Raw genomic sequence first — 24,961 nt, forward strand, 5'->3', positions numbered from 1 at the left:
TTCATTCAGAGAAATTTAACTAGGTTGTACGATGAATCAAACCCATGTCCAGTGAGAAACAGGCAAAGAATAGGGATACTTAACCCACAGGAGGGAAAGTTTAGGGAAGATATAATAGCAGTCTTTATGGGTTTCAAGGATTAGTGTGTGAAGCAGAGGTTTTACTGTGCCTCCAAGAGGTAACACCGGAGCAGGTAAACTGGAAACTGCAGGGAGGTACTGTTCAGCTCAGTTGGACAGTTTGTCTAACAGAGCTATTTCAAAGGTGGGACGGGCTACCTCAGAAGGGACAGAGTTCTCTGGAGATATTCCAGGTTAGGCAGAATAATCACTTGGTAGCAATTTTGAAAAGGACCTTCAAACATTTTGTGGTAATTGGACTAAAGTGATCTTTCAGGCTTCTCCCAACTTGAATATCTGTTTCTGAAGTTTCTTCCTGATTTAGATTTTTAATAACCCTAATAAGATTCCTTTGTATGTTAGTGAGTTTTCTTGATGTTGCTCTGGATTGTTTGGGGCTGGGTATTATAACTTCTGTGACTCCTAAAAGTAGATGGTAGGAAGATCAGATCAGGTCCAGAACTGAACTGGTGAGGTTTTGCTTCTCAATTTCTGCTGGAAGCTCATGTCAATTCAGTAGTTATCAGGAATGCATGAGGAATCAGGCAGCATATTCCTTTGCCAAATGCTGTAAAGCAAATTATTTCTTCAAAACATCTAGTTAAAAGAGGGATGTAATTGTACCCACAGGCTTTAAGAACCTAAGGGGGCATCTTCTGGGAAATTGTGTTATGTAGTCATTGAGTTGAAGCTGCATATTATTTCTTTTTCTCTCCACTGTGCTTGTACATAGCACATGTAGACACTGATATGTTTCTCTGTGCTCATTTTGGGGAAAGGAGTTGTTTAGAAGCTTGTAACGTTGGGTTTTTATTACTTATCTGAATAAATAGTCAGCTGTAGAGATGAACTCAGGTGAAATTTATTTTCCTTGAGTCAATTGTGATTAATAATATGGGCAGGTAACAAACTCAATGTAAACACCGAGCATATTGTCAATAATAGGATTTGGGATGATACAGAAATGGTTTAGATATAGTTTCCACCCTTGAGGACTGAATTTTAATTTTTTTCGAGTTGTTTTCCTCATTATAAAGGTGATATATATACATATATATATAATATATTTACATGTATGTATGTATATATTGGGGTTTCCCATGTGGTGCTAGTGGTAAAGAACCCAGCTGCCAATGCAGGAGACATAAGAGATGTGGGTTCAATCCCTGGGTTGGGAAGATCCCCTGGAGCAGGAAATGACAACCCACTCCAGTATTCTTGCCAGGAGAACCCTTTGACAGAGGACCCTGGCAGCCTACAGTCAATAAGGTCACAGAGAGTTGGACACAACTGAAGTGACTTAGCACACACACAGCACACGTATATGTATTATGCACACATAATTGTATATGCCTAGAAAGTAGGATCGGAGAAGGCAATGGCAAGCCACTCCAGTACTCTTGCCTAGAAAATCCCATGGATGGAGGAGTCTGGTGGGCTGCAGTCCATGGGGTCGCTAAGTGTCGGATACGACTGAGCGACTTCACTTTCACTTTTCACTTTCACACATTGGAGAAGGAAATGGCAACCCACTCCAGTGTTCTTGCCTGGAGAATCCCAGGGACGGGGGAGCCTGGTGGGCTTCCGTCTATGGGGTCGCTCAGAGTCGGACACGACTGAAGTGACTTAGCAGCAGCAGCAGCAGCAGAAAATAGGATAATTCAGGAAATTATCCAATTAGTACTGGTTACTGTTAAAGAGTATGGAAGGACGAGGGTAGATTTTTAAAATTTTACACTTTTCTGTATTATTTGAATTTTTTACATACATGTGTTAGTTTTTTGACATTTGAATGCTTTTTAAAAGACAATACATGTCTATTGTAATTAAAGTATAGAAAACTAAAATAAAAAATTGCTTGTAATTGTACCACCTAAAGAATGGCATTATTAACATTTTGGTGTATACATCTTTCTTCTGTGAAAATCTTTTATATTGTTGGAATCAAATTATATATGCAATTTTGTCCTGCTTTATTTCACTTAAAGTTAACAACATAGTTACTTTCCCATTTATCTTCCAAATTCTAATCTATTTAACAGCTACATCATGTTTCACTATATGGATGGACAAAATTTAACCCTAATGCTTGGATTATTTAGGTTATATACAGTTTTTCACTCTTAAAACATTCTGAACATTATCATGTGTAAAACTTTTTCTGTGATTTGAATTATTTCCTTAGAGCAGATGATAGAAGTAGTATTAAGAGAGTGTCATTTGGAATTTTAAAGATACTTATGATAGGTAATAACGTTGATTTTTAAAAATGTGGTATAGTAACAACATTTTGACATCGACCAAATAGTTCCACAGGTTATGGTTGTTAGGTTAAGCTTCATTTTTCATTGTGTACTTTGTAACTGTTTTGGGTTGTTGATAGTTTCAGATTGTCTAATAAGAGTCGAATATGTTGAGCATTTGGCTCAAGACTGACATTCTAACTCTTTTTTTCTTCAGGACTTGGAGGGCGTGGATATCATCCTAGGTGTGTGCTCTAGTGGCCTTCTGGTTTACAAAGAAAAGCTGAGAATTAACCGCTTTCCTTGGCCCAAAGTGCTGAAGATCTCTTACAAACGTAGCAGCTTTTTCATTAAGATTCGGCCTGGAGAGGTACAGAGCTCATGATTCCCTTTCCTCCTGAATCAAACACAGGTCATGTCTGAAACATCTCTTCATGCCTTTTTTCCACATCATCATCTCTGAGGTCTCTCTACACCAGCTATGTAGGTGCTGGTATTTTGCTTCCTAAAGTAATCAGTCCCACGAGGCCTCTTCTTTCCTTTACTATTGTTGGTTTTCTGGACAGTTCTCTTCACATAAGCAAATACACCAAGGCCAGAAGTGAAGTCTGGATTAATAAACTTGTTCCTTGTTTACTCCAGGTAAAAACTTGATGGAAAATATTTTTCAATTAAGTAGCATGAGATGTTTAAACTGTGAGGTTAAATTACTTACATTTTGCACCACAAATCCTTTACTTTATATAAATAAATTTATTTGTATGTGTAGTTTCTGGTAGTGACTGGAAATGTGTTCCAGGGTCAAGTTCTAGATTTGTAGTAGAGTTGGATGTTCAACTTTGTACCAGATAACTCAGTTATTAGTTGGTAGTCAATTTTCAGGATATACCAATGCTGGCTAAGTTTAACTTATATTAAAGCACCATCATGGTATAGCAGAAACTTGTTCACGTAGGAATTAAAAAAAAATGTTCCAATACCTATTCTGCCACCTACTAAGTAAAAGACCCTTGACAGATCTCAGACATTCTTTATCACTCAAGGGGGATAGTAACTCCTTCTGTCAAGGTTGATTTGAACATCAAATGAGATGACAGCTGTAAAAGCTCTCAACAGAAAAGCACCATACTAATGTAAAGAGGCTTTTCTGTGTGTATATCACCATCTACTGGTGAAAAATGACTCGTTTCAGCATGGAAATACTGAATGTGCAGCCTTAAAATTCCAGATAAGGATTATCGCTGAAGCATTTGTTTAGGACCATAATAATTTACCTTTTCCTGCTATCTATGGGGTTGCACAGAGTCGGACAGTGCTGAAGCGACTTAGCAGCAGTAGCAGCAAAAGTTAAAGAGTTCCAAATACAAGAGTCATTCAGTCAACAAATGTTTTTTGACAGCTTTTTTTGTGTCAGACACTATTTTAGGGACTAGAAACAGTAAATGGAAGAGTCTCTCCCTCTGCAGGCTTACCTTTTTTATGTTGGAAGGCAGAAAAAAAAACAACACACACATTTCTTTAAATGTTAACTATATAATATATACTAAAAATGCAAAAGTCTTACTTTAGAAAGCAATAAAGAACGACAGGATTTTGAGAAGTGTGCGACGAGTTGACTCACTGGAAAAGACTCTGATGCTGGGAAAGGTTGGGGGCGGGAGGACAAGGGGACGACAGAGAATGAGATGGCTGGATGGCATCACCGACTCTGTGCACATGAGTTTGAGTGAACTCCGGGAGTTGGTGATGGACAGGGAGGCCTGGCGTGCTGTGATTCATGGGGTCGCGGAGAGTCGAACACGACTGAGTGACTGAACTGAACTGAACTGAATGTAATATTATGACTACAGTAGATGATTTAGAAGTAGTCTGATGTAGGGGAAACCATGAAATTCTGGTTCTGCCACTTAATAGCTGTGAGACTGAGCAAGTAACTTCTCTGATCTCAGTTACACATGAGGAAGCTCATGTGTCAAAATATAGATGATACTATCCGATCACAGTGCTATTGGCCATAATAGGCACTAGAAGTTAATGTCAGTTTCCTTCCCTCGTATAAAGCATGCTTAAGGCAGAAACGGAGAGGCAAGAGAAGCAGGACAGTGTTTCCAGTAGCCCTGCAGGATGTGGTTTGCTTCAGTCAAAGAGGTTATCTAGATAAATTAATGATCAATCAAAGAAAAAAAAGATATTTAATAATTCAAGAATCTGGTTTGAACCACAATCTTTAGTTCCTATTTCTAAAAATGACTGCATAATAATATTGGTTGATTGGAAAAATCATCTGTTATCTTAGTGAAAGTGAAGTTGCTCAGTCGTGTCCGACTCTTTGCGACCCTGTGGACTGTAGCCCGCCAGGCTCCTCTGTCTCTGGGATTCTCCAGGCAAGAATACTGGAGTGGGTTGCCATTTCCTTCTCCAGGGGATCTTCCCAACCCAGGGATCGAACCCGAGTCTCCTGCACTGCAGGCAGACACTTTATCTTTTGAGTCACAGTATCCTAAATGCAGGAAGAAGTGTCTGGATGATCAAAATGGGACTTATTTATATCTCAGAAAATGTACGGTGTATGTATGAGTGTGTGTTTCTGAACAAAATAAGATGTGTAAATAGTATAAGATGAAAAACTACCCTCAGTGAATAAATTTCTTTTGTTAAGTAGGAAAAATTTTCAAGCGCTATTTTATGTCCTTAGACTAAATTCTTTTTATTCGCAATGATCTCCTCTGTAGCACTGTATGTCTCTGGTCCTGCATCACTGTAGTTGAATAATACTTTGTGTTCCATGTTTATTTGTATATTTACAGCAAGAACAGTATGAAAGTACCATCGGGTTCAAACTTCCCAGTTACCGAGCAGCTAAGAAATTATGGAAAGTCTGTGTAGAGCATCACACATTTTTCAGGTATTGTTCTCACTTCAGTATTTTTCAAGAATAAATTATTTATGTGTGTTTCTATTTTAAGCCTGCTGTTGAAATTCACTTCTTTGTATGGTTGGCAGTCTTTTCTTTAGCTCAGGTGAGATCATCCTAAGCAAGACAAATTTGACAAAATTATTATTCTAGGGAGTAGAACAAGAGCTCTGGGCTTGAATTCTGTGACTACCCTATTTCTTAACAGCTGTGTGGCCTTAAGCAAGTAGCCTTTTTTGAGGTTTGGTTTCCTTTATATATAAAGTGATGAAAATGTTACAGGGGTATAGTGATAATTCTTCAAGAGATGGGAATACCAGACCACCTGACCTGCCTCTTGAGAAATCTGTATGCAGGTCAAGAAGCAGCAGTTAGAACTGGACGTGGACCAAGAGATTGGTTCTAAATTGGGAAAGGAGTATGTCATGGCTGTATATTGTCACCCTGCTTATATGTGAAATGCCAGGCTAGATGAAGCACAAGCTGGAATCAAGATTGCTGGGAGAAATATCAATAACCTCAGATACGCAGATGACACCACCATTATGGCAGAAAGCGAAGAAGAACTAAAGAGCCTCTTGATGAAAGTGAAAGAGGAGAGTGAAAAAACTGGCTTAAAACTCAAGATCAAAAAATGAAGATCATGGTATTTGGTTCTATCACTTTATGGCAAATAGATGGGGAAACAATGGAAACAGTGACATATTTTATTTTCTTGGACTGCAAGATCACTGCCAATGGTGACTGCAGCCTTGAAATTAAAAGACAATTGCTCCTTGGAAGAAAAGCTATGACCAACCTAGATAGCATGTTAAAAAGCAGAGGCATTACTTTGCCAACAAAGATCCATCTAGTCAAAGCTATGATTTTTCTAGTAGTCATGTATAGATGTGAGAGCCGGACTGTAGAGAAAGCTGAGCGCCGAAGAATTGATGCTTTTGAACTGTGGTGTTGGAGAAGACTCTTGAGAGTCCCTTGGACTGCAAGGAGATCCAACCAGTCCATCCTAAAGGAAATCAGTCCTGAATATTCATTAGAAGAACTGATAGCTGAAGCTGAAACTCCAATACTTAGGCCACCTGTTGGAAAGAGCCAACTCACTGGAAAAAAACCTGATGCTGGGCAAGACTGAGGACAAGAGGAGAAGGGGGCGGCAGAGGATGAGATGGTTGGATGGCATCACTGCCTTGATGAACATGGGTTTGGGACTCTGGGAGTTGGTGATGAACAGGGAGGCCTGGCATGCTGTGGTTCATGGGGTCGCAAAGAGTTGGACACGATTGAGCGACTGAACTGATGACCATTATGAAACTTTTTAATTCTTGATTTTGGATTTAATTTCAGTCTCATTAGAGTAAGATAATGTATATAATATATGATTTTTATGTTTTTTCCCTCCAGACTGACATCTACAGACACCATTCCTAAAAGCAAATTTCTTGCCCTGGGATCCAAATTCCGATACAGTGGCCGAACTCAGGCTCAGACCAGGCAAGCTAGTGCTCTGATTGACAGGCCTGCCCCACACTTTGAGCGCACGGCAAGCAAACGGGCATCCCGAAGCCTTGATGGAGGTTTGTACCGAGAATTAATGATTTCTTGTCATCCTAACTCTTTAGAGAGAGATAAAGGAAATGTGGTTATTGGATGTGATCAGGTGCAAAGAAAGTACAGTTATCTATAAGAGAATCAAAGAATGTCAGTGGAAAATGAAAAGGATCTTACTAATTGTATACTTCGGTGAAATCACCTTAAGAAAAGGAGAAAAAAGGTTCAGAGAGAGAAGTAACTAGATCAGGGTCCCACTGCTAGGTCTGGTAGGTTAAATACCAGTAGAATTAGAATTCAAAATTCTCTGCCACAGGGAGAAACCTAATGTAAAATACTACATTAACGCCCTCTTGGACATTCTTAAGTAGTTATTTTTCAAGTAGAAAAGAGGGAGAGGGTCTGTCTCACTCTAGTGCTGTGCCAGTCGTTGAAAAAGTTTAGAATGTTTGTCATGTGTCAATTATAGAGAGAAAAAACAATCCTATTATTGGAGTCTCCAAATTTTGTTTAAATAAAAGGAGGAAATAAATGTTTCATGATTGTATATACTGACAGAAGATCTGTTTCAGTTTTTCTAAGTTTAGTCTTAAGGATTTTAGAGCATTAGCATTAATGAAATGAAGTAATAAGCCATATCCAGTTTTTTTTTTTTCCCCTGGCTGTGCCACATGGCATGCAGGATCTTAGTTCCCTGACCAGGGATTGAACCCAGGCCCCAGCAATGAAAGTGCTGAGTCCTAACCACTGAACATCCAGGGAATTCCCAAGCCATATTCAGTTCTTTATGCCACTAAAAAGAGGTTGCTAATAAATAAATGTTCAGAAGCTGCTGCTGCTGCTGCCAAGTCGCTTCAGTCATGTCTGACTCTGTGCGACCCCATAGATGGCAGCCCACTAGGCTTACCCATCCCTGGGATTCTCCAGGCAAGAACACTGGAGTGGGTTGCCATTTCCTTCTCCAATGTGTGAAAGTGAAAAGTGAAGTCACTCAGTCGTGCCTGACTCTTAGTGACCCCATGGACTGCAGCCTACCAGGCTCCTCCATCCATGGGATTTTCCAGGCAAGAGTACTGGAGTGGCTTGCCATTGCCTTCTCCAAAATGTTCAGAAGACAGTAAGCAAAATAGAGTATTGCTGATTGCAGCTCTATGCTGTCTACTGTAAAAGCAAGGTGCATGTTAACAGTAGTTAAAGGTTTGGGTTACAGAATCAGACCTGGTTCCCAGTCTCAGCCACTACATTTATGATCTATCTTCTTGAATGAGTTACTTAATCTGTTTGTCTGAGTTTTCTCATTCATAAAGTGGGTATGATGAGACTATAATATTACCTCGAATTTTCATGAGAACTAAATGAGATGATATGCTTAGCACAGTGGTTGGCACTTAATAATTGATACTAAAATATTAAGTATCATTAAGATACTGTTAATATTCTGGCCACAGAATTATTATTTTGTTAATTACTATCCAGAAATATGCAGCTGTATTCTGGTTTGTTGCATAGCGGGAGCATGTATCAGAAACACCTAACTCACTTTAAAGGAATCAGGAATGGGTTAGCCACACGGGGAAATTATCCAAGCAGTAGAACTTTTGTTTCTGTACTGCACATCAAGTTTCTTTCTTTCTGGTGTTTCTCTACAAGGCAGATTGTAGTCTTTGATTTATTTATTCTTCATGATAACACTCAGAATTAAGTTCCCTGGTGGCTCAGATGGTAAGGAATCCACCTGCAATGCAGGAGACCTTGATCCCTGGATTGGGAAGATTCTCTGGAGAAGGAAATGGCAACCCACTCCAGTATTCTTGTCTGGAGAATTCCTTGGACAGAGGAGCCTGGCAGGCTACAGTCTATGGAGTCACAAAGAGCTGGAGACAACTGAGTGAATAGCACACACACAGAAATTAAGCTCAGAGATTAAATAATTTTTCTTAAGATATGATCGCAGGTAAGTGGATTGGAGTACTTGTTGGTTGTTGGGTACTTAACTCATTTACTACTTTGTTCAACAGTTTGTTGTACATTTCTGTGTGTCAGGTTTTATTCTAGTTACTGGAGATACAGGTGTGAACATACAAACATGGTTCTGTTCTCATGGGGCTTATGTTTTATGGGTAGAAAGAGAAGCAAAACAGAACAAGTTCAGATAGTAATAAGTGCTATAAAGAAAACAAAACAGAGTAATGGGAGGGAGAGTGTCTGGGGATGGGGCAGTTGAGAAGCTGTTGCAGGCTGAATTGTTGTTCAGTCGCTCAGTTGTGTCCAACTCTTTGTGACCCCATAGACTGCAGCACGCCAGGCTTCCCTGACCTTCACCATCTCCCAGAATTTGCTTAAACTCATGTCCATTGAGTCAGTGATGCCATCCAACCATCTCATCCTCTGTCGTCCCCTTTTCCTCCTTCCCTCTATCTTTACCAGCTTCAGGGTCTTTTCTAATGAGTCAGACTGAGTGGTCCAATCTAAATTCAGAAGGTTTCTTTGATGAGCTTCATCTGAACTGAAACCTGAATTATGAGGTTAAATAAATAAATCTGGGGGCAGAATATTCTTGAAGAGAGAGTAGTGAGTATGAAGCCCTGGAGGTAGGAGTGAGCTTGGCAGTTGTCTAGATCAGTGCCTTCCCATAGAACTTTCTGTGCTGATGAAATTTTTCTGTTTTGTGATGTCCAGTTCGATAGCTAGTAGCCACCTGTGGCCATTATGAACCTGAAATGTGGCTATGAAACTGAGAAACTTATTTTAAACTAAATATAAATAGACACATGTGGCTAGTGCAAAGATCTCCACTTCAGGAGTAGAAAAGCAGAATAATGGTGAAGTCTGTTGCTGGATTTGCATAAGAGATGGCAGCAGCTAGGACTTGAGTACTGGCATTAAAGATAGTGAAAACTGATCAGGGATATAATTCAAAAGCCAGGCCTGACAGGATTACTGGTAAATTGAGTATTGGAGATGGTAAGGAAAAGAAAATCAAGATTTTTCCTAGGCTCGATCATTTAGTACAGTGCAAAAGTCTGAGAGAGGAGCAGAGTTGGACATCCTAAGTCTAAGATATGAAGACTCAGTCCTCATATCTGCCATATTCTTATTTAAAATAATTTTTTTAATTAAAAAATTTTTAAATTAAATTTATTTAATTTTTGGTTGCACTTGGTCTTCATTGCTCTGCATGGGCCTTCTCTGGTTGTGGTGAGTGGGGGTTACTCTTCATTGCAGCGCATGGCCTTTTCATTGCAGTAGCTTCTTGTTGCTGAGCACAGGCTCCAGTTTCAAAGGCTTCAGTAGTTGTAGCATGCGGGCTCAGTAATTGTGGCTCATGGCTTAGTTGCCCCGTGGCATTTGGAATCTTCCTGCACCAGGGATCAAACCCATGTCCCCTGCACTGGCGATTGGATTCTCAACCAGATTCTTCCCTTAACAAGGAAAGTCCTGCCATATTCTTATAATAACATCAGGCATCACCTTCTTGTCCAATAAATCACCCTACCTCCAGTTTAGTTTTGGAGAGCTATCATTCCCATTATTTTATCCCCATTTTTCAGTGAGAAAACTGTAATTGGAAATTTTAAGCAGCTTGTTCAAGATCTCATAGATAGCTTAAACAAAAACCCAGGTCTATCCAAAACCATATTCCATGGCATTTTCCACTTAATGAAATTTCTTTGTTATATAGATATTATGCCTGATGTATCTTTTATTTCTAATAGCAAAATAACCAACAGTTCAAGGGTTATTGAGCTTTGGTACTTTGACCAAATTAGAAAGTTTTACTTAGAAAGACTCTTCTATTCCTTGTAGAAATCATATGTTGACTGTTTCTCTTTTTCTGGCTGTAGAAACCTCATAGTTCAAGATTTTAAAAACCTTGATGTCTCTGTGTATTGACTAATATTGGCAAGTTCTTATTAAGTTATACACTGTGTTCTTAGGGGGAAAATCTAAGATATTATAGAAAAACCCAAATGAACTTTTTTGACCATAAAAAAGTTTTCTCTCATATCCGGATGACTAATGAACTTAAGTACCTTTTCATAATTTATAGCTACTTGCACATCATTATTTCTGAAGTGCCTGTTCAAATCTTTTGCTCGTATTTTTATTGGGCTGCCTGTCTTATTAGTTTGTGGGTATTCTTTATATACTCTTGTCTCACTCTCAATCTCAGGGAGAAAGCATCAGTATTTCATCATTAAGTGTGATGTTTGCTCTGGGTTTTACGTAGCTACCTCTTATCAGAGAAGGAAACTTCTGAGAGTTTTTATCATGAATGAATGGCGACTTTTATCAAAAGCTTTTCACTTCATTAGTTGATATAGTAATAGGATTTTTCTCCTTCTTTATGTTACATGATGGCTTACACTGATTGACTTTCTATTGTTAAGCCTTCTTGGCATTCTTGAAGTAAACTCAATTTGATCATAATATATTCTTCTTATGTCATTTAAGGCTTTCTGCAGTGATATTTATGAGAGAGACCGGCCTGTAATTTTCCTTTCTTGTAAATATTGTCAGGTTGTAGTATCAAGTTTATGCTGGCCTCAAAGTAAATTGAGAAGTATCCCCTCTTTCTGTTATCTGGAAGAGTTTGGGTAAGATTGGTATTATTTCTTCCTTAATGTTTGGGAAGAATTCACCTATAAATTCTAGCCAGCTGGTTCTAAAGACCCCTTTGTGGCAGGGTTCTTTGCTTCCGGATTCAATGTCTTTATTAGAAAGGACTATTAAGATGTTCTAGTTCTTGTTTCAGTTTTGGTAATTGTGCTTTTTCTAGGAAATGCCCATTCCATCTAAATTTTCAAGTTTATTTCCATAAAGTTGTATCTTTTTAATATGTAAGATCTACAGCAGTGTCCCCTTCTATGTTCCTCATATAGGTGTTATACACCTATCCCTCTTTTTTTTATTTTTAACAAGCTTGCAACGGATCTGTTAATTTTATAATCTTTCCAAAGAACCAGTTTTGGGTTTTGTTTTCTTTCTGTCATATATTTTTAATTTAGTTTTTGCCAGCTAGTATTTTTATTATTTTCTTTTTACTTTTTTTTGAACTGTTCTTTTTCTAATTTCTTAAAAGAATATCCATTGATGTTTATTATTTCTTACAACCTAACCTTAGACTTTAAGTGACTTGCCTAACATCACATAGTGACAGAGTTGTTGCTGCTGCTGTTGCAGCTAAGTCGCTTCAGTCGTGTCCGACTCTTTGCAACCCCATAGACAGCAGCCACCAGGCTCCGCCGTCCCTGGGATTCAACTGTTCTGCCAGTACCATGTTTTTTATCCTTCACCAAGATAACTTATTTTCCATAGAAGAGGAAGGATAAAAGATTTCATTAGGCAGTTCATTGAGCACTTAGCGTGCTCTAGGTACTGTTCTAAATATTTTATATATATTATCCTTTAAACATCTAGATTGCATATAAACTGAGTAGGACATTTTTTGTAGTTCTGTTTTCACATGTCTTCTGTTTCTCTGTGTTCTGTCTGCTCAGTATAAGAATTTGAAAACATGTCTATAAAAACTATTTTTCCTCCTTTTCCCAGATCCTTTTCCATTCTTCTTAATAGAGAGACTGTCCCCTATTAGGCCTCCCTTTTTTAAAAAAAATTAATATAAGCCTCTAAGCTCAAGATGGTATATTAGGGAAACTTTAATTAGTATTACTTTATAAGAAACCTCATTTTAATGAACATTCCCTTTCTCTTTTGTTATATCTGGTGCTCAGAGCATCTGCTTTACCAGCTAAAGAACTAAAACTGATTCAGATCCCAATTTATATGATAGAGTAGGAGATCACAAGAATATGCTAATAATGATGACAAGGATTTTTCAGCTTATATTTTTGTGGAATTTTTTTTGATTTTCAAACGATTTCTATATATTCCTGTTTAGTGCCAACAATCTAGTGGACAAGAAGTGTTTAGGAATTCTTGTTTTACTATTGAGGAAACTGGGGCACAAAACAGTCATATAACTTCCTAGGTTCACACACCAAGCCGTATCCGTCCTGTGAGTAGTGGTTGCAGTGATTCTTGCCAGGGGAATACATCCATGTCGTCTTTGGAGCTTTAAAACAAAACAAATGCCCAAGCTTCACTATTAAATACCACATCTGTCTGTGGCGGAGATGAGCGTCAGCTGGGTTTTTTTGTTCGTTTTTTCAAGATCCAAAGATGAATGATGCTCCTCTGATAATGGAACCACTGACCCATTGCATACCCATTGTACCTGTGCCATCCTAGCAGAAATTGTGCTGGTAACAGAGCTAGAACTAGAATTTAAGACTCCCTTTACTCAATATGATTGTTTTGAGTTTTACTCTTTACTGCTCTAATAAATAATTCGATTCTGTTGTTGTCAGATAAGAGCAATATAACACTGGAGTTAATGGTCTCACAAACTGATCACAACCAGGACTCTTCCTTGTCTAGACCTTCAGAAATGGGAAATAATTCCATTTTTAGCGTTAAATGTTCTCTATATATGCACCAAAATCTTTTAATAGCTAACAAATGAACTCATAAAACTGAAAAGTCAGAATATCTTCAAAAGTAATCACTACCTCCAACACTGAGTATATGAAAAAGCATTGAATTATACAGTCTGAATGGGTGAATTTTATAGTATGTGACTTATATCTCAAGTTGTTTAAAAATACAGGAAAAATTAAAAAATAAAAAGACAAGAACCACAGTCACTACCATGATTCTCTGTTGTGATCCATACTTTTTATAGCCTTTTTATGGAGAAAAGGAATTTGCTTCTCTCCAGAGGTCCTAGGTGATATTTTATGCTTAAATTGCATATCAATGTGTACATAGTTAAGTTTTTGCTCAACATACTCTTGAAATAATATTAACCTGTAAGAAAAAAATACAAAGATCTAGGTATGACTTTAAAGTTATTAATATTTAGGATTTGTAAAGTATTTTTATATCCAGCTTTCCCATAGTGTTGGGGAAATAGATGGGGAAACAATGGAGACAGTGAGAGACTTTATTTCTTTGGGCTCCAAAATCATTGCAGCTGGTGACTGCAGCCATGAAGTTAAAAAATGCTTGCTCCTTGGAAGAAAAGTTATGACCTAAGTAGATAGCATATTAAAAAGCAGAGACATTACTTTGCCAACAAAGGTCTGTCTAGTCAAAGCTATGGTTTTTCCAGTAGTCTTGTATGTATGTGAGAGTTAGACCATAAAGAAAGCTGAATGCTAAAGAATTGATGCTTTTGAACTGTGGTGTTGGAGAAGACTCTTGAGAGTCCCTTGGACTGCAAGGAGATCCAACCAGTCCATCCTAAAGGAGATCAGTCCTGAACATTCATTGGAAGAACTGGAGCTCCAATACTTTGGCCACCTGATGCGAAGAGCTGACTCATTTGAAAAGACCCTGATGCTGGGAAAGACTGAAGACAGGAGGAGAAGGGGATGACAGAGGATGAGATAGTTGGATGGCATCATTGACTCAATGGATGTGAGTTTGAACAAGCTCCAGAAGTTGGTGATGGACAGGGAAGCCTGGTGTGCTGCTGTCCATGGGATCCCTGAGTCGGACATGGCTGAGCAACTGAGCTAAACTTCCCATAGAGTTAATGTCTTCCGTATTTTGCAAATGATGCAACTTTCCGCCTCTGTTTCTAACTGCCAGTTACCACACTTATACCTACTTTTCCTTATATAGCACAGATTGCCAGGGCTAGGAATACTGAAAACTTAAATCATTTGGCTCTGCAATATTAGTGTTGGATTAAAACCAAATGCAAGTGGCAAAATAACACATGGTGAAAGCATGGGCTATGCTTCTCTGATGCCAGACAGAGTCGAATTAATTCTTTGAGAGGAGGTGTGAATACACATGTATAATGATACTTTAACACAACTGTGAGCAAAATATTTTGTCACATTCCCCTGTGTTGTTAGATTTGGTCTGCCATCTGCCATTCTTGCATTGATGGGCTTAGAGCACCCATGAAGAGCAGGGACTTGCAAGAGGCTACAGAGTTTCTACTGAAAGATAAATTAGACCCTTGGGTTTCTGTTGTTTTTTTCCTGTGTATCCCCTGAGGAGTGATTTCTTTCTCTAGAGCTCATTATAGTACATCAAGCATTTCTTTTTTGGTGTTGTGTATATGAAATTCTTGTGAATTTCAATTTTTAAATCTGTCCTCATTCATGGAATTCCTTTTGTTTTACCTAATTTTTACTGCTTATGAATCTAAATTTATCAGGAAAAGTTAAATTCAGTATACTCAATTTAATAATGCAGGAAAGTGTATAATAAAAATTATACAGATTCCCATGTAATTTAATTAAGATTTTAAAGTCTCAGCACTGAAGGTTAATGATCAAAAATATTAAATCATATGGAAACACATTGCATTTCTAGACATTGCCAGTGGGCTCTTACTGCAGAGTGTATGGATGTCCTCTTTTAGTTGCTGAAAGAATGAAGATAAAAATCATAAAAAGAGTATGAGTGATTGTTTTTAAGTGAGTGATGTGAAACTTAGATGCCCAGTAATCCAAACGAAAACAGCTCTTAACTCTGTGAAAAGATCAAACTTTTGTCATAAGCATATATTGTATATTCCCTCTAAATCAGTTCAGTCGCTCAGTTTTGTCCGACTCTTTGCGACAGCGTGAACCACAGCATGCCAGGCCTCCCTGTCCATCACCAACTTCTGGAGTTCACCCAAACCCATGTCCTTTGAGTCAGTGATGCCATCCAGCCATCTCATCCTCTGTCGTCCCCTTCTGCTCCCGCCCTCAATCTTTCCCAGCATCAGGGTCTTTTAAAATGAGTCAGCTCTTCACATCAGGTGGCCAAAGTGTTGGAGTTTCAGCTTCAACATCAGTCCTTCCTATGAACACCCAGGACTGATCTCCTTTAGGATGAACTGGTTGGATCTCCTTGCAGTCCAAGGGACTCTCAAAAGTCTTCTCCAGCACCACAGTTCAAAAGCAATTCCCTCTAAAGCAATCTATATAGTCTTTGCCCTAAATTAGTGTTAATTAACCTCGCAAGCTTATTCTGTACACACTAGAGCCAGTACCCCTTCCTACTTCTCTCCTCATTTGTGACAACCAAACATGTTTCCACATATTGCCAAATGTTCTTGGGGTGGTGGGCAAAATCATCCCTGGTTGAGAACTACTGCTCTAAATATGTTAGAGAATGGGAGTGATGATGTGGATTGATAAGACTCTGGAAGAGAGTAGGGTAGAACTCAAAGTGTTGTTTTGATTATTTTAAGGACTAAAGACTGTAGGTTTTGAATTTATTTTATTTTTTAAATTAATTTTTATTAGAGTATAGTTGATTTACAACGTGTTAGTTTCTGCTATACAGCACAGTGAATCAGATGTGTATATATATATATCTCCATTCTTTTTAGATTGCTTTCCCAATAGGTCATTACAGCGTATTGAGTAGAATTCCCTGTTCTATACAGTAGGTTATTATTAGTTATCTATTTTATATGTAGCAGTATGTATATGTCAGTCCCAATCTCCCAATTTATTCCTCTCCACCCCTTTCCCCTTTAGTAACCATAAGTTTGTTTTCTACATCTGTCGATCTATTTCTGTTTTGTAAATAAGTTCATTTGTATTGGGTTGGCCAAAAAGTTCATTCGGGTTTTTTCCATATGATGTAATGGAAAAACCTCAGTAAACTCTTTGGCCAACCCAGTAACACTGTTTTTTTTTTTTTTTTTTTTAAATATTCCATACATAAGTGGTAACATATGATATTTGTCTTTTGTGTCTGACTTCATGCAGTATGACAATCTCTAGGTCCATCTGTGTCCTTGCAAATGGCATTATCTTGTTCTTTTCTATGGATGAGTAATATTCCATTGTATATACATGCCACATCTTTATTTATTCATTCATCCATCGATGGACATTTAGGTTGCTGTTGTAAATAATGCTGCAGTGAATATTAGGGTGCGTGTAACTTTTTGCATTATGATTTTCTCCAGATATATGCCCAGGAGTGGAATGGCTGGATCATATGATAGCTCTGTCTTTAGTGTTTTAAGGAATGTGCATACTGTTCTCCATAATGGCTGTACCAATTTATACTCCCACTAGCAGTGTAGAAGGGTTCCCTTTCTCCACACTCTCTGTAGCATTTATTGTTTGTAGACTTCTTTGATGATGGCTATTCTGACTGATGTGATACCTCATTGTAGTTTTGATTTGCATTTCTCTAATAATTAGTGATGTTGAGCATCTTTTCATGTGGCTCTTGGTCATCTGCATGTCTTCTTTGGAGAAATGCCTATTTAGATCTTCCACCCATTTTTTGATTGGGTTGTTTGTTTTTTTGATATCGAGCTGCATAACCTGTTTGTGTATTTTGGAAATTAATCCCTTGTGGGTCACTTTGTTTGCAAATATTCTCTCCCATTCTGTGGGTTGTCTTTTTGTTTTGTTCATAGTTTTCTTTGCTGTGCAAAAGCTTTAAGTTTAATTAGGTTCCATTGGTTTATTTTTGTTTTTATTTTCGTTACTCTAGGAAGTGGGTCAAAAAAGATCTTGCTGCAATTTATGTCAGAGACTATTCTACAAATGGATTAAATGCCCCAACCAAAAGACATAAACTAGTTGAATGGATTGAATTTTACTTTTTAATAAAAAAGTTAAAAAGGAAAGTGTCTGGTTCAAAGATTTGCTCTTAAATAACCATCAAAAAGTGTATATGTCTTATAAGAAGATTCCTTTATCCCAAGTTATTTTGTAATCATTCCAAGGAGGCTTAACAGAAAAATCAGACTTAATCCTCTTTTCTAGAATATATTTTTAGGTTACTGAAATCACCTATAAGTAAATGCATCTTTATTTCAAAAAGTCTTCCTGGAAGAAATCAGACTTAATTAACCCTTTTTATCCTTCATAGACTACCTTGCAATTCTTGAAGCTAATAGATTATAAGGTTAAACAATCTTGCCAAATTTTTAATAAAATGAGCTTTTCTTTTTTTTTTTTTGTATTTTACTGTCCACATTCATCCCCTGTCCTGCCTCCCATCCTGCCCTTTATAGAATATGATCATCATCAGGAGTTTTTAGCTTTTCTGTCAGGGTTCTTCTAACATTTTTATGGCCATTATAGCCGTTGGTCACCTGCCAGAACACTAATAAGTCATTTTTTTACCTTCTGTATGTTGGCCACTGGACACTGTAACACTTGTACATGTCCTGAAGCCACAGTTATTTCATCTGGTGGCTGTGAAGGTGGTTCAATGACTCTTGCCTTCACTTCTCTTTCACGTTTGTCTTTTTCATGCAGCAGCAGCCGTTGAGTCAGCAGACCGAAGTCCTCGGCCCACCTCTGCACCAGCCATTGCTCCAAGTCAAGCCACAGAAGGTGGTGTCCCAGGTGCGCCTGTCAAGAAAGCACAGAAGGAAACGGTGCAGGTTGAAGTGAAACAGGAAGAGGCACCACCTGAGGATGCTGAGCCAGAGCCCACAGAAGCATGGAAGGTACGTCGTAAGCCCAAAGGTCCAGCTCACTCACTTTCTGGTTCAGAAGTGTTAACTCCTTGACCAGGAGGGTTCTCAAAGCACTCCGTCCGTCCGTCCCGTCACTCAGTTGTGTCTGACTCTTTGAGACCCCGTGGACTGTAGCCTACCAGGCTTCTCCGTCCACTCAAAGCACTGGTTTTTGTTAAATCCTAATGAAGTTATTTCTTCCTCACTCTTTCTGAAAGAAGGTAACTCCCTGTAAACCTGTAAAATGTTTTCAAAGAATTATGCCATGAAGATTGTAAGCTGTCCCAGATGTTTTCAGGTGACACACAGCTTTACCCAACTTAAATTTTAAAAACTAAGTCTGTAAAACTCACCAGCACTGGGATCACCTGCTTTTAAAAATAATTTTTACTCATCCAGAAGGAATCTCCACATTCCTTTCTAAGAGTAAGCTCAGCTAGTATGATTAAAAGATAATTTGATTTCCTAAAATGGATATATGTGTAATGTGCCCAAAGAATATCTAGATACTATATGAAGCACATATATGTGGTGGTTCAAAATCTTAAGTAACTTTATAAAAGGAAGACCCATTATGTAAGGAAAGTTATGCTACTGAATTGTTTATAGTTCTGAGTTGATTGTACCACAGTCACTGAACTTTGTTGAAAAGTCACAAGTTTCATTAGTTGATTTCCCAGGAGTAACTGTACCTGAACTAATCTTTTATATGTAGATGAGCTTTTGAAAATACATTTAAGCAGCGATGGAGTTGAGGTGTCAGTTCAGATTTATTAAAGTAAATACAGGTCTCACTGTTGACAACAGAAATTAATAGAAACAATCTTTATAAGAAAAGCTACATTTTTATACATCTGTTAAGAAATATAAAACTGTGTAAGACCTTAGTAAGTGCTCTCACCCTGGCAGATCGATCAATTAATTCTGTTCTTTTGGAGCCAGTTCAATATCTAGTTTATCTATAAAGCATGGCCAGTCTGGCTCTGTTTTGATTGTATTAAAGAAGTATTCAGTGTGACATAGTTCTCACTGTCCTTTGAGACCAACTTGAGTCCAGAGGTAGGGGGAGATTGAATGAATGGTAAGCGTTTACATTTTTGTATCTAGCCAAATGTGCTTGACATTGGCCACAAGGTTCAGTATCAACAGTGCGTTTTTGATGCTAGACTACTTCAGCTTTTAATGTTAGGGTAGCTTACCTGGCACTTTGACTATCTTTTCATTTATATTGCTAACTGAAAATGTTGAATTACTGGAAGTGGCAAGGGAATCTTTCTGGTGGTTAAGATTCCTTTGGCTTTGTGCTAACTTCCTTGTTCTTTTACCTATCTGGCAGACAAAAGTATCTTCATGAATAGGTTCCCTTTGCTCTTGGGACCTCAGCAGAGTGGAGAGATCACTTCCTGTTATATGCTCACCATTTAGGTGCCAGTAGCGGGCCTTCTTGCTGGTTGATTCTATATAAATACATTTTGAGATACTTGTATTGAGATCAGACTGAAAGTCACTTCTGATAACCTTCTATTACTGTACTAATAGTGACAGAGCTAACAGTGACTTGAGTTAATTTTATTTGTAGCGGTTAGAAACTAATTATAGCATTTGCCTGAAGCTGTTTTTACTATATAAAGCAGCAGTAGTAATAAAGTAGCCCTGTAATTGTGGAAATCTCATTACCTAACACTAATTTGGTGCCAGATAGAGAGAGCTTTTTGGCATCTTGAGTCATTTGACAAGACCTGTTTTGCAGGTGTGGAGACGGTACCTTTCCTCATGTGCGTATTTATCTCAGTTAATATTCTCTATAGGAGCATACACAGAACTACTGTTGTTGCTTGGTCTCCATTCTTAAACTGAGGTAGAGGCTCTCAACTTCTTGCTGTTGGATTGCTAAGGACCCAAAGCAAGAAGTCACTATTCATTTAAACAAGTAATTTAAACTTTACGAAATAATTCAAAGCTTCCATTTGCTAAGCATTCACAACTCTATGAAGATATTATCTCGATTCTATCAATAAAATACTTGAAACTCAGAGAGGTGAAATAACTTGTAAATAGCCACACAGCAAGTCTACAGGGATTCAGAGCAGAAGTAACCCAAATTGTTACTTACTCCAGCAGTTCAAAGGGCTGTAGCCAGATGTGCTTATGATCTGACAGTGTCACAAATTTTGGTGTCATCTTATGTTCCTTATATTCAGTCCCAGAGAAAACAGTACAATGACATTGTATTCTGAGGTAAGTCTGCCAAATGTGATCAAGAAGAAGATGTCAAGGAAATTCCCTGACAGTCCAGCGGTTAGGACTCTGCGCTTTCACTGCTGAGGGCCCAGGGTTTCTAGGGGAACTAGGATCCAGCAAGCTGCTTGGAAGTCAAAAACAAAGAATATGTCAAAATCACAAATTAATGAAGTTCTGTGAATAATGTAAAGATACAAAGATAAAAAGATTTGACCCTAAATAAAAACATTTTTCTCATTTTGATATATCCAGTGCTTTAGGCATTGCTTACTATTATGCTCTCTCTTAACAGTCTTGTTTTTTAAATTTATGCTTACTCCACTTGGGACATGTAAAATGACTGCTACTAAAGGTATCTCAAAGCTCAGAAGGAGGCCTTAGTTACTGTCTTCCTACTACTAAGGATGACTCTTTCACATCCCCTGAACACATGGGCTCCCAAGCCCTGGAGAGGAGAGTACAGTGTGTTGAATGTGACATCTGAGCCCTGTGTGTGCTTATGTATAAATCAGCCTTGGAAGTAACTGCATGCATCAGTAACATTTGCACTGAGTTTATTTTGATGTGTTGTTGTCTAATAAACTCAAGGGTTAAACTGCTTCCTTAAGTAGATTGATCAACTAACAGGATTTTTTGTATTTACCTGTTTGGTGTCATATGTGACTTATTTTATGTGTGCTTTAAGTGTAAAGATTTTCTTTTTGTTTCTGTCATGTACGTCACACATGGATATCTTCATTTGTAAATTTGTTTTTAACTGTCATTTAAAATACTTCTACATCATCTTTTAAAAAGGAAAACATGACTTTTTAAAGCCTAAATTATTATTTTTAGTAAGTATTTTTTAAGAAACAAGTAGAAACATGTTTTCTTCATTGATAGAATAATTACCTTAATTTTTTTTTTTTTTGATCCTTTGGCTATCCATATTACCTCTTCAGCCTTGAGAATGTGATGGTGAACTGACAGATTGCTGTTGAGAACAGCTTCTTTCCCTGTAACACCTCCTGTATGATTGCATCATGATGATTACTTATCATTTTATTTCACAACCACCTAAAGATGTGGCTGTTTTGGGAATATTGCCATTCATAGAAACCTACTAACCTGAAATGTTTTTACCACTTTATTTCTTAAATGTAGGTGGAAAAAACCCACATCGAGGTCACAGTACCCACCCCAAATGGTGACCAAACACAGGTTTGTGCCAGCAGGCCACTTGTTCCTTTTTCCCTCTCTCCCCAATTTTTTCTTCTCCTGTCTTCCCTGCTCCTTAAAAGATATATATATATATATATATATATATATATAACATGAAGATTCAAACAAACTTCAATGAGCCAATATTTTATCATTTTTCTTTCTTTTTTTTTTAATAATGGCAAAACAGAAGCTTGCAGAAAAGCCTGAAGATCTGATAAGAATGAGGAAGGTTAGCCATTTTTCACTTTCACAAAATCATATTACCATAACCCCTGCTGACTTTCATATTGCATTAAAAAGACAGTGATCCATTCTTTTCATTGATTTCTCTTAAGCTGGGAGTACTTTCAAGTAGCAGATGTATACACACACACACATACACACACATATACACACAAATGTATATATATGCATATATATATACACATATATATACTAAAGAAATTATAATCCTGTACTATATATTGAAAAATGTCATTAAAATAAACTTTTTTAGTGTGAAAACACTTTAATACTGAAGGCCAAATCTGTCCTTTAAACTATTTAAGAAATATTTCACAGTGGCACCATATGCTTGGAATCAACAATGTGCATTCAATATTTATGCTCAGTGGACTTGAGTTTGAGCAAACTCTGGGGGTTTGTGAAGGACGGGGAAGCGTGGCGTGCTTCTGTCTATGGGATCATAAAGAGTCAGACACGACTTAGCAACTAAACAACAACATTATGGAAACCATCATAGCAGCAACTCCCAGTATTGCTAATAATTATGGGTTTGGCTGTTCTGTGTCTCACTCTTCTCAGCCAGGGAGTGGGATGAATGTTTTTACTGAATAGAATATTGACTGACTCTGTATAAAATGTCCTTAGATCTTTCTTATGGAAGGTATTAGAGATGTACATACTACAGTATTACTAAATATGAAATAATGTCAAAAAGCTAAATAATGTTTTAAAGCATTTCCCTACTCCATGGAACACAGAGATTCAAGACTTCTTAAAGTCATGCATTTTAAGATAACCCTCAAACAGCTTAGTTTCAAAAAGGAACATAAAACAGCTTGTTATGTAAGAAGCCAATGAAGCCAGGAGCACTGTCTGTTTAAATAACATCATCGCATTCTCCCATCATTCATGAACAAGGCCATCCATTTTCTGCTGGTAATCGTGTCCTCTGTGTGTCCTTGTGGTTCTGTGACCATTTCATGTTGGCATATGCTTCACTGTGGACATTTAATTTTAAATATTTTTTTGGTTTGCCAATTTGCAGTTTTTTCCCGCAAGAACAACATTTTAATTTTTTATGCTTTTCTGTTTTTCCCTCTTTCATTTTCACAGAAAAAGAGAGAGAGACTAGATGGTGAAAACATTTATATCAGACATAGCAATTTAATGTTGGAGGTTTGTATGAACTTGAAGCTTATTTCCGTTGGTTGCCTGTAACCTGCATTCTTCGCTGATCCCCTTGCTTCTTTCTGCGCTGCGTTTGGTTTTGCATGCCATTGCATGAGAGAACTTTAGGTTTAAGATGCTTTTGCATGTTGGTAAACATGAAGATATGCAACCATCTCTACTTCTGAACTTTTAGTTTCCATTTCTCATACTTATCTGAAAATATATGATTGGGACTACCTCTCTGCATCTCATGGTTCCATTGTTTTACCCACTTTTAGAAAGAACTGTATCACTGTTTAAAAGTTTCTTGAATTGTCCAAGAGTATAAATTCCTATATGTCTCAAGCATCAAGTTTCTATGGTTTTTTAATCTTCTGAACCTAGAGAGTGTGGAAAAGTATGATCACAATTCCAAATGGACTTGTGAAAATGACAAAAGAATTTAGTCAGGGGAAAAAAGGTAAAATACAGGAAGGAAAGAAGGGAGACTGGCATTTAATGAGAAGTTCGTATGATATAAGATAGTTATAAAACAATTCTGAAAGTGAAAGTCGCTCAGTCGTGTCCAACTCTTTGCCACCCTATGGACTGTACAGTCCATGGAATTCTCCAGGCCAGAATACTGGAGTGGATAGCCTTTCCCTTCTCCAGGGCATCTTCCCAACCCAGGGATCAAACCCAGGTCTCCTGCATTGCAGGCGGATTCTTTACCAGTTGACCCACAAGGGAAGCCCAAAACAAGTCTATGGTATGGAATTTTTATTTTAAAGAGAAAAATTGAGGCTTAGAGAAATTAAGTAATTTCTTTGCGGTTATAGACTAGTAAATTGGTAAAGCTCAGATTTGTGTTAGGATCCATATAATTACTAAACTACACTTTTCTCCCATTCAGAAATAGCAACATACTATCTGCTATAGGAATTGTAAGGTTATTATATTCAATATTGATCAGATTTTCACCAAACTTATATTAGTATACTTTATCTAGTTTCAGACTCCACACTGGATAAGGAAATATAAAACTAACTAGAAGATTAGAGGAACACTATGAGGAAAAATGAAGGAAGTTGGAGTTATTCTGTGAAAAAACAGATCATGTTTACACATCAGAAACTCTTCTCTGATGACCTAATTATGACTCCACTGAAGACAGAACCAAAAGAAACAAATATAAATTCTGACATCTTGGATTTAACTCAAGTACAAAGGAAATATAACTGTGTAGGAAGATGATAAATGGTTCTTGCCTTCAGGAAGCATACAATGTAGGGACAAGTGGAAGAGAAAAACTGTGAATAAGTAAACTGATAAAATGATTACAAGCTATTATATAAAGCAATGAAGGAAATAGACAGTATGGTATGCTAATAAAAAAGATCTGCTTCAAATAAGGTGGACAGGGAAGTGGTCTCTGATGAGGTAACACATCGCTGAGACCTGAAAGATGAACGTATGTAATAGTAAGTATTATTAAAATGGAAGTTTGAAGAAATTTTTTTAGATAGAACTTAACCTCCAGGAATTAGTTAACCTCATCTTATTCTTTATCAATACATATATTTTGAGTGCCTGCTAGGTATGCTGCTGCTGCTGCTGCTAAGTCACTTCAGTCGTGTCCGACTCTGTGTGACCCCATAGACGGAAGCCCACCAGGCTCCCCCGTCCCTGGGATTCTCCAGGCAAGAACACTGGAGTGGGTTGCCATTTCCTTCTCCAGCCTGCTAGGTATATTTTGATAAAATTAAACTATGGCCAGTTTTCATTAACCATGTACTGCGTGGTGGGCACAAT

The 24,961-nt window shown here is 37.7% G+C and overlaps 1 protein-coding gene across 19 annotated transcripts in view; it reads left to right on the plus strand.

The window, feature by feature from the left end:
- Nucleotides 1-24,961, plus strand: part of EPB41 (erythrocyte membrane protein band 4.1) — a 180,998-nt gene that overhangs the window by 114,677 nt on the left and 41,360 nt on the right. For 9 of the 19 annotated variants that reach the window (XM_055398164.2, XM_055398151.2, XM_088844388.1 and 6 more), the window contains exons 9-15: nucleotides 2,581-2,733; nucleotides 5,171-5,268; nucleotides 6,679-6,851; nucleotides 18,129-18,322; nucleotides 21,716-21,772; nucleotides 21,963-22,004; nucleotides 23,114-23,176. In XM_055398164.2, the coding sequence (XP_055254139.2) occupies nucleotides 2,581-2,733; nucleotides 5,171-5,268; nucleotides 6,679-6,851; nucleotides 18,129-18,322; nucleotides 21,716-21,772; nucleotides 21,963-22,004; nucleotides 23,114-23,176 (780 nt within the window). The remainder of the gene's footprint in view (nucleotides 1-2,580; nucleotides 2,734-5,170; nucleotides 5,269-6,678; nucleotides 6,852-18,128; nucleotides 18,323-21,715; nucleotides 21,773-21,962; nucleotides 22,005-23,113; nucleotides 23,177-24,961) is intronic. The other 10 variants (XM_088844336.1, XM_088844372.1, XM_088844383.1 and 7 more) reach the window with 5 other exon arrangements.

Source organism: Moschus berezovskii, chromosome 2 (assembly GCF_049115385.1).
Source record: "Moschus berezovskii isolate FMDL1 chromosome 2, NW_MosBer_1.0, whole genome shotgun sequence".
In the NCBI taxonomy this organism is placed as follows: Eukaryota; Metazoa; Chordata; class Mammalia; order Artiodactyla; family Moschidae; genus Moschus; species Moschus berezovskii.